Consider the following 9,389-nt stretch of genomic DNA (forward strand, 5'->3'; position numbering starts at 1 on the left):
TCTCGGACGAGGAGCCAGCGGCCTGCTCGCAGAAGCCTGTGGCCTTGTCGTCGCAGAAGTGGTCGATGCTGGAGAAGCTGTCGAAGTAGCCGTCGCAGGAGGCGCCGGCGGCGCCGACGATGGGGCAGGCGGCGTCGTCGGCGGAGCCGATGGTCACGTCGGGCTAGGAGGCGGCGGCGACGGCGGCGAGCGCGCTGCGCAGGGGAGAGGGGGGGGTGAGAAGGGTGACGGTAAAGGGGGGGTTGTGGCGGTGCTGCTGCTCGCGCAAATCTCGTGTGATCTCGTGCGATACTGATCTCGGGTCAGCGAAACCTGGGTGGAGGCGGCGACGGCGGCGGCGGCGACGGCGGGGGCGGCGACGGCGGTGGAGGCGACGGCGGCGGCGGGCTCGGCGGCGGCGGAGAGGGCGGCGGCGACGGCGGCGGCGGAGACGGCGGCGGCGGCGACGGCGGCGGAGGGGATGGCGGCGGCGGCGACGGCGGGGGCGGGGATGGCGGCGGAGGCGACGGCGGCGGCGGGCTCGGCGGCGGCGGAGAGGGCGGGGGCGCATTGCATTCTTCATAACAGTCACGGACTATCGTCTCGAGGCGGCATCCCCCCTCCTTGCAAGCCTTTTCCTGCGCACACAGCACCAGATGGTGTGAGTTTGCCCGCTCTTGTGTGTGTCTGGGAGTGCGACCGGAGAGACGCTGTGCCGCCGCGCGGGCGGGGTGTGAGTGCGGCTGTGCGGGTGCGCTAGGGATGAGGCGCGCCACGTCGTCGAGGGAGGGATCTGGCCTCGGGCACGTCACGGCATCCTTGGGCTTGGGCACGCATTGACCGCTCGTGTCCAACTCGCAGTTGACGTAGACTCCGTCGCCGCACTTCTGGTCCGGGGTCGTGGCATTCGTGGCAGTCGTGGCATTGCTACAGACGGCCGGATCCGGGGAGTACTTGCAAGCTGCCCAGCTGAGGCTGGTCTCGATGGGATACAACCGTGTATAGACGTCGTCCGCGAAGTAGCTCTTCCTACCCATCCATGGCTCGATACCGGGGCCCTCGTCTGAGGAGCCGCGGCAGTAGTCATTCTGCTTCGCGAATGCGCGCGCTTCTGCGACGGCGCGAGGGGTACAGGGCGGGGGGTGAGAGTGGCGGCCGTTGATCACTCCGCGTGTGTGTGGCGCGGGGTCGTTGGTAGTGGTCGGGCGGGCAGTGGCGCTCAAGCCTGGCTCGGAGTAGTTCACAGCCGACTTGGCCTCCTCCACCATCTCATTGAAGAGGGTCGAGCATTGCACGCAACGCCAGTGGTTCTTGTTGGGGATCATCGAGCCGTTGTAAGCGGGCACCGTAGGGCGCCAATCGCACACGAACGGATCGCAAAGCTTCGACCCTGCGTGGCATTCGACAGCCGGGGCGTTGAGAGGCTGCGTCCCGGGCCTGGCGTGCGCTCACAGAATGATGGGTAGGCCGCGCCGTTGATGTAGCGATTCATGAACACAGGCAAATCCGTGACGAACCCCACCGGCATCGGCATCGCGTCGCACGTGGCCTTTGGCGCCGGCGCATTCGTGTTGAATCCGAAGTTCGGTCCCGCGCCTTCGCACCCGAAGGGCTCAGTACACGGCCGCAGCGGCGGCGGTGGCGTGGTCGGCGGCAGCTCCTGAAAGTTTGCGTCCTCGCTGTAGAGCGGGTACTGCGGCTCCGGCATGTGCGGGTGGAAGGCGCAGAGGGGCTCGCCGGTCTCGACACTTGGCCTGCGAACAAGGGGAGCGTTGGTGGCAACAATGCGGCGGCGTGGCGGCGCGGTGGCGCGGCTGGAGTCATGGGCACCCCCCGCTGCGTGGGGATGTGAAGCTAAACGATCTGAGTCGGGGCGCAGCGCACTCGCCGGCGCTGCCTCTGCCGTTTGGTGGCGTGAATCCGAAATTCGCCCCGGGCTCCCCAGTCAGTCGACCGGAGCACTGCTCCGCGTAGTATCCTGTGGTCGTGGTGCCTTGCAGTCCCCCTGGCGGGTTTTCGTTCGGGGCAACCAGGGCCGGGTAGAACAGGGAGTCGTTCTGCGCGCTCGGCTTGATGCCGCACTTGAGGAGCAGAGAGTCGCCGATGCACGTGTTGGGTTGCGCATCCGGCAGAGAGGGCGGGAACGGCGAGTTGGGCGGCGGGGACGGGTGCGTCGATTGAGTCGCTATGCACTGCTGCAAATCCGGCAGCGGGCCCTCGAAAGGACCCTTCTTGGGGACGGTGCTGTCGTCAACTCTGCCAGACTGGCACGAGGCCTCGCCGCGGCCCTTCGGGAGACACGCAAATGACACGAGGGTTTGGCCGTACACCGGAGGCGTGCCCGGCTGGCCGCCATTGCCGAGACTCCGAGCCCTCAGCCGCGAGAAGGCCTCAGAGTTAGGATCTCGCGGCTCAGCGCCCCCCATCGGCGCGCACGCGGCGATCTGGTAGTCCTGCGTTCCCTTCAGCCTGAGTTTCACAGCCACCAGTTTGCCGAGCAGCTGCTCGTGCGTCATGCCCAGGTCGATTTTGATCGAGGTGCGGAGGGAGTCGCTATCGGCGCTGTCGGACGTCTCGAACTCGACTGGCCATGCCTCCCCCGGGGGCATGGGCGCGGTGAGAGTGGGGAGGAGGTTGCCGATCAGTGGGATGCCATCGGGGTCACCGGGGTCGGCATCGCACGAGGTGCCGTTGTAGATGCCGACGGTGCCCTCGAAGCCGGTGGGGAGGGGGATTGGGTAGCCGAGCCCTTGGATGTTGAATACGATGCTCGTGTTTTCTCCTCCGTACTCGCAGCAGCCGGCGGCCTCGCACTCCTCCTTGAAGAGCCCCACCCGCCCGCACGCCTCCTCCTGGGTCAGCTCGAAGATGGGCACCTCCCAGTCGCCGCAGTCGACGCAGCGGTACTCCTCCGAGTAGCAGGCGCTCGGACGGCAATTCTTTGTGCAATCCACGGGCTCGCAGAGCTCGATGCAAGCCGGCCAGCCGCCCACGCAAGCGAGCACCGGCTCGATCTCGCCCGTGACGGGCGACATCCTTGTGGCTGGCTTTTTGTCGAACTCGCTGTCGCGAAACCCAGTCGACATGCCTCTGTTCGAGAACACTATGTTGTCCTCGGTCGCGTCGATCTCGACGCAACCCGGAAGGCAAGTGCCTACGCGCACAAACCGGGCGAGACTCGTGCGGCCGGCAGCGCTGCACCAACAATATGAGGGGCGGGTGCGCCTGGCAAGCACCCGTCGCGAGCGCTGCCGAGGGTGTGCGCTCCGTCGGGGCAAGCCGGAAGCATCAAAAGGGGCTGGCCGTCCGCGTCAAGGTTGGGCACGCCACCAACGAGATTGCCGCCGCACGGAAGGCACACCTATAGACCAAGCCGCCCGTGTGATACTCTCGGAGAACGAACGGCGGGGTCAGATGCAGCCGCACCTCTTGCAGCCACGGGTTGGCCGGGCGCTTCACGCCGCTTTCGCACCCGTCGGCGGTGGTATCGGGACAACAATCGGCCACGCCGCACGCACGCGTTGGGTCGGTGGTACCCTTGAGGGAGGCCGTCCCATCCTCGTTGTTGATGTTGTACAGCCCCTCATTCATCGAGCCTGGACCGGGGCAGGGACCTGCTCAGAGCCGCGCGCCGCTGCGGCTGCTGCGTCGCGCTGCGTCGCGCGCCGACGAGCCCGCTGAAGAAAGGAGTGCCGGGGTATTTCGGGTCCCGAGACTGCGGACCCGCCTCCCGCACCGAGAAGGCTTCGTACCGCAGGAAGGAGCTCAGATCTTTGATGCCGAAGGTGCCGTCGGAGATCTCGTTGCAGAACCTATCCGAGCGAGGTGCGCGGTGTGTCGGTCGGTGTGTCTGTCCGTGGGTGGGTGGGTGGGTGGGTGGGGGGAGGGGAGGGGGGGGGGGAGGGGGGGGGGGGGGGCTGTGGAGCGGCCACGCACCAGCACTCGCGGAACCGGGGCTCGGGCGGGGGGTTGTCGATGGAGAAGAGGAAGTTGCGGCCCGCGTATTCAAAGCAATCACTTAGCCCGCCAGGAGCGGTTGGCGTCCTCGGGTTGTCGTCGCATCTGAACCAAGCGGTCTGGTTCGTCGCGTCGTTGACGTAGTGGCATCGCTCCGTGAACGTGGTCTGGTTCGTTTGCGTATTGTTGCATTGCTCATCCGTCCAGCCTGCGCTGAGCCCTACTTCGTTCGCCTCGACGCGCCAGCCGGGAGCGAGATTCCCAGCCTCGCTGTTGGCCATGAAGTAGCCCGGTGGGTTGAAAGTCACCGAGGCGCCGCACGAGCATCCCCTGCCGCAATCCTGGACCGCCCCCTCCTCGCAGTACCAGGCGGGCTGATCTTTCCTGCAACAAGGCTGTGGATTGCCGCTGCTCACGTGGTAGTCGACGTTGAACTGGTCGTCGCCTACCCCAGACAGCGCCTGAGCGTGGGGTGGCGTGCGCTCGCCGCGGTGATCGGGCGCGGCTCGCACCCGGTGGTATGAAGAAGCACGCAACCTTTGGAAGCACGTCGTACCGCTCCCTTTCCGACAGGTCTGCGAGGGGCTTGAAGACGTCGGTTCTCGACGACGGGTTGTCGCCGCCGACGCCTGCGGCGGGAGAAACCGCACCGCAAATCGACACGGTGAGCTGCGTCGGGCGCGTAAGGAAAGCGGGAGGGGGAGGCTGGGGCGCGTCCGTGTATTACGGCGGACGGACCTTGTTGCGTCGCGATGAACTGAACGCAGCCGTCCCCGAGCTCTTGCGATTCGTTGTAGTAGGAGTACGCCCGGCCGCGAGGGTTGTCCGGTGTGATGGGGACCCTAAACGGGCTTACTAACAATGCACCGCCCTCGACTTTGTTCTCGTAGAGCTGCGGCTCGATGGCGTGCGACGGGTCGCCGGGTATCTTGATGTAGCCTAACAGCCCCAGAGCGTGGCGCTCACAGCTGCGAGGGCGAGTGGTGCCCGCGAGACGCAAGCCGCACATGCAGCTGGGACGAGGACACCGGAAGAGTTGAACTCGGGCTGGCACCACCGCACTTCGAGAGTGGATGGCACCTGATGGGGGGGGGGAGGGGAAGGGGGGGGGGGGGGTGGCGCGGCTGCTCTATGGTGGTCGCGTCGAGGGCGGAATCGCACCAGCGGGCCGCCGGAGGAGGCCCGGGGAAGGACTTGCCCGTCAGTTGTACGCGTGAAGGAGACTGTGTTCTCGAAGCACTTGCACCCGGCCTCGATCGCGGCTTGGGTGAGGTCCGTGTAGGCGTAAGGAGCCACAACGGTGCCGCACGGATCGCACCCAACGCCGGTGGACGGATCGCACCCAACGCCGGTATTCGGGTTGTACGCTCCCTGGGGGCACACGGACCCCTCGGGGAGGGATGAGGCGTTGTCGTAGTGCAGCATGTCCGAAGTCTGCCACCGGATCCGCGAACGTTCTCCTATAATGTCGGCAGACCATGAGGTGAGGCGGCGTCGCTCGTCGACGCGGAGGCCTCTCTGTGTGATGGGCCGCCCTGCTTGTTTTCCTTGGTGCAGATGGTGGCCACCTGCGGTTGCACGGGGAGCTGGTGGGGGCACAAGAGTACCACCCCCCCTCGGCCGTGCCATGGCCGCCCCAAGCACCTCCCGGAGACGTTCGTTGGCTCCAACGTCGAGGTCGTAGAAGCACATCCTCGCTTGTTCTGAGAAGAGCTCGACGGGAATCTGCGAGCAGCAGCCAGAGCGGTGGCGGCGGCAGTTTGGGAAGGGGAGGTGTCATGAGGGATGGGCCGGGGCGCAAGTGCTCACCTCGGACCGGCCGGAGGTCGAGCTCGACTCCAAGGTATCCGGCGTCTCCACAAACTTGAAGGTGAGCCCGACGGCCTACGACAGACGCTTCGCACAGTCATGATGCCTGTGTCCACGACGCTCGTCGCCCCCCCCCGTTCTGCTCTCGCATTGTTGGCTCTCAGGTTGATGACGCCGAAGTCTTTCGTCGTCGAAGGGGACGGCTCGTCGCCAAAGCCGTTCCTCGGCCTAGAGCCACCGCAGCATCGATGAGTGGGGGCGTGCATGGGAGGCGTTGCCTGCCGAGCGGTCGTGCCTCCACGTCTTGTACTTCGGAGAATCTACGTTCCAGAGGCGGCGAGTCAAGGGGAGAGGGGGGGGGGGGGCGCCGGGAGAGAGCACCACAGGCAGTGTCACCGTCTCGAACCTCGATCAGCAGATCAAAGCGCGAGTAGCCTATGGGAGAGATGGGGGTGAGAATTGACTCCCCGCTCCCCGCTCTCCTCTTGCAGGTGACGGTGCTATCATCTCTGGTCCTACAGCCGTGCGGCGCCCTCTTCGAAGCCGATAGAGCCTGCGGACGAGGCGAGGCGAGGGGCATCACCAAGCCAACGGGGGGTCTCCTTTGGTGTGTGTGGTTGTATGTGTTGGGAGTTGTGGGGTGGGGGGCGGGAGGGGCAAGAGGGGGGTGAGAGGGGCGAGAGGGGGGCTTGCGGGCACACGTTGGCCGATGCCGGTGTACCGCATCCGCTGCTTCTCGTCGGCCTGGCACGGCTGGGTCTGGTCTGGGAAGAGACACGGCTGGACTTCCTTCAGCCAGCACTCGGACTCGGTCCAGTTTTGGGGAAGAGCCACGTTCAGCTCCTCTGCGCGGGCAGCCCGCTTGGTCGCGTCCTGGCAGCTCTCGTAGATCCTCTTGCAGCGGCCGCAGGACGCTCGGGCCGTCTGCATCTTGTACCGATTCGTATCGTCAAGCGGTTCGCCGCCGCCGACGGGCAGCCCCTGGATCGGCAGCGGCCACGCATCGTTCGGCGCGTAGGGCGTTTCGGCGAGGACGGCGGGACGACCGCCCCCGGGGGCGTACGGCCCCTCGACGAACCCGTCCGGCCCCACCACGTTCCCAATCAGCGGGTGCAGCCCGTCGGGGCCGGTGTACGAGAGGTTGAGGTTGAGGCCGGGCCCGCCGGTGCTACTGCAGTCGTGCACGTCGAAGCGCAAGTCGTAGGTGCTGTCGGGCGGGTGTGCCCCGCAGTCCTCCTTTTTCGGATTGCAATCCGGGTCGTACGGCTTCACTACCTGGACGCCCTGGGTGCACACCATGTCGTCAGACTCCGTCTTGATGCACGGCTTGCGGCAATTCTCCTTGTCCGGGAAGTCGTTGCCCTTGCTCGCGTTCCACTGATAGATGAAGCAGCTGTCGCGCCACTGCGGGGGTGGGGAGCAGGGGTGTGAGAGGAGGGCGACTGTAGCTCCCCGCCCCTCCCTCTCGCCGCCACAGGCCCCGGGTGCTACTGCGGGCTCTCCGAAGCGTGTTCGATCTAGAGCACAAGCACGAGGCCGTCTCCATCGGGGGTCCACTTCGAAGGCCCGTTGCCGTCGTTGCGGCCGCAAGTGCTCGTGCTGATTGTGTCGAGGAATAAATCTTTGGGTGGGGGCCAGGAGCTCCCCACGCCGCCTGCGGCGCGCGGTGCGCGGCACCGAGTAAGCAGAGGCAGAGGGGGGAGGCGGTGTGTTGTGGGGAGCGCGCGGCGGGGGGGGGGGGGGGGGGGTTTTTTTTTCCCCCCCCCCCCGGGGGGGGGGGGGGGGGGGGCTTCCCCGGGGTTTTTTTCCCTCTTTCCCCAGAAAAAGGAGGTTTTTTTTTTTTGGGGGGGGGGGGGTTGAGCGGGAACGAGCGGGAGGGGGAGAGCGGGAGGGAGCGGTGCGGTGGGTAGATGGGTGGGGAGCTCGCACCGCTCTGCAAAACGCCACCGTCAGCCCGATCGGGAGGAGCCGCTGTCCGTTCGGGCCGCATTTCTTGTATCTGCGAGGGGGGTGAGGGGGGGAGGATGTCGTGCGCGTGGCTGGGATATGGCGCTATACCGGCGGGCGAGTGGCCATGGCGCACTCGTCACTATCGGGGTCGACGAGTAACTCGTCGAGGCAAGTCGCTGGGACCTCCCTCCCTTCTTGCTCGTACTTCACCATCGGCGGCCGCAGCGGCGGCGACGGCGGCGACGGCGGCCGCAGCGGCGGCGGCGGCGGCGACGGCGGCGACGGCGGCGACGGCGGCGGCGACGGCGGCGGCGACGGCGACGGCGGCGGCGACGGCGGCGGCGACGGCAGCGGAGGTGAGGAGGGCGGGTGGGGCGGCGACGGCGGCGACGGCGAACGAGGAGGTGGAGGAGGCGCGACGGGCGGCGGCGGAGGCGGGGGCGGCGGAGAGGGTGGATGTGGAGGCGAGGGCGGCGAGGGCGGCGGAGAGGGCGGCGGCGGAGAAGGCGACGGCGGCGACGGCGGCGAGGGCGGCGGCGGCGGCGGCGGCGGCGGCGGCGACGGCGACGGCAACAGAGGAGGCGACCGCGGCGGCGACGGCGGCGGCGTGGGCGCCTTGTTGGGTGGGTAGGGCGGCGGCGACGGCGGCGGCGAAATGGGCGGCGCTGCACCGACGGCGGCCGCCAGGACCAACTGCCAAAAGAGAGTCGCCATCCAGAAGTGAGTCGCCATCAAAAGCTGGCAAAATGTAATTCTTCTTCTCGTGGTTCGTTTCTGGTTCATCGTCAATGTTTTGGCTCTGAGCCGAGTCTGAGGCTGGTTTGGGCCCAAAATACCCGGTGTTTTGCCGGTATACCTCCCCCGGTAAGGAATTCTCGATCGCGCGTCCCACAAGTCGCCAAAAGTCGCCAAAAGCGGCGAGTCGCAATCACCCGCCCGCCGTTTCCCGGCGGTCCCGCAGCTCGCGCGAATCTCCCTCTTAACCCACCTCTAACATCACAATAGTGAATTCCTATACCTGGAAAATACCCGGTATTTGGCCGGTTTCCTCGATTTTGCCTCAGATTTTGCCCCAGACCAGCTCTCAGACACTTGGAGACTCGGGTCAGTGGCCCAGAATCTGTGAAGCCTCTCATACTTACTTTGTTACTTACTGGCTTACTGCAAACAAAGACGCCTGAGTTTCCCTCGGGGCGTTTGCGGACGACAAAGAAGGTGCGGTCCTCCTCCGTCAAGTCCTCCTCTGCGACCTCGCGCAGGCCGGGGTTGAGACACTCTTGGCCACGGCTGGCTCGACGACCGTCGCCACGTCCTTCCACTCGATGTTGCTGACCGCCATGTGGTTTGATCGCTTCGCTACCCGGCCGCCGCGGGCACCTCGGCGCCGGCATCATCCTCCGCGGCATCAAGGAGATCCGCCATAAAGCAGCGCCCTGCAAGCCAGGATGCAGCCGCCAAGGCCCACCACCGGCGGCCCCACGACGGCGTCCTCGCCGCCTGGGCGGACGCGATGCGCGCCCCGGCCAACGCGCCGGTCGTGCACGGTGACAAGGAGAAACCAGAGCTCACCCGGCAGTACAACGAGGGGTACAAGACTGACCTCGCAGAACCCCATGCGGGACCGGGGGGGTGCGATGAAGTGAATGAAATCAAGCTCTGGACGCCCCTCCTCAAGACCTCCTCGACGGGCGTTG

At 66.7% G+C, this 9,389-nt stretch overlaps 1 protein-coding gene across 1 annotated transcript in view; it reads right to left on the bottom strand.

Moving 5' to 3' along the window:
- Window positions 1–5,628, bottom strand: part of EMIHUDRAFT_216366 (hypothetical protein) — a gene marked incomplete at both ends in the record, with an annotated part of 11,173 nt that extends 5,545 nt beyond the window's left edge. Inside the window, 14 exons of the mRNA XM_005762158.1 lie at window positions 572–617; window positions 756–1,067; window positions 1,245–1,369; window positions 1,432–1,733; window positions 1,864–3,174; window positions 3,341–3,575; window positions 3,703–3,791; window positions 3,916–4,277; window positions 4,353–4,397; window positions 4,474–4,565; window positions 4,675–4,875; window positions 4,944–4,997; window positions 5,148–5,396; window positions 5,592–5,628. Of these exons, the coding sequence (XP_005762215.1) occupies window positions 572–617; window positions 756–1,067; window positions 1,245–1,369; window positions 1,432–1,733; window positions 1,864–3,174; window positions 3,341–3,575; window positions 3,703–3,791; window positions 3,916–4,277; window positions 4,353–4,397; window positions 4,474–4,565; window positions 4,675–4,875; window positions 4,944–4,997; window positions 5,148–5,396; window positions 5,592–5,628 (3,460 nt within the window). The remainder of the gene's footprint in view (window positions 1–571; window positions 618–755; window positions 1,068–1,244; window positions 1,370–1,431; window positions 1,734–1,863; window positions 3,175–3,340; window positions 3,576–3,702; window positions 3,792–3,915; window positions 4,278–4,352; window positions 4,398–4,473; window positions 4,566–4,674; window positions 4,876–4,943; window positions 4,998–5,147; window positions 5,397–5,591) is intronic.
- Window positions 5,629–9,389: the final 3,761 nt, after the last annotated feature.

Source organism: Emiliania huxleyi (genome assembly GCF_000372725.1).
Source record: "Emiliania huxleyi CCMP1516 unplaced genomic scaffold EMIHUscaffold_69, whole genome shotgun sequence".
Taxonomy (NCBI): Eukaryota; Haptophyta; order Isochrysidales; family Noelaerhabdaceae; genus Emiliania; species Emiliania huxleyi.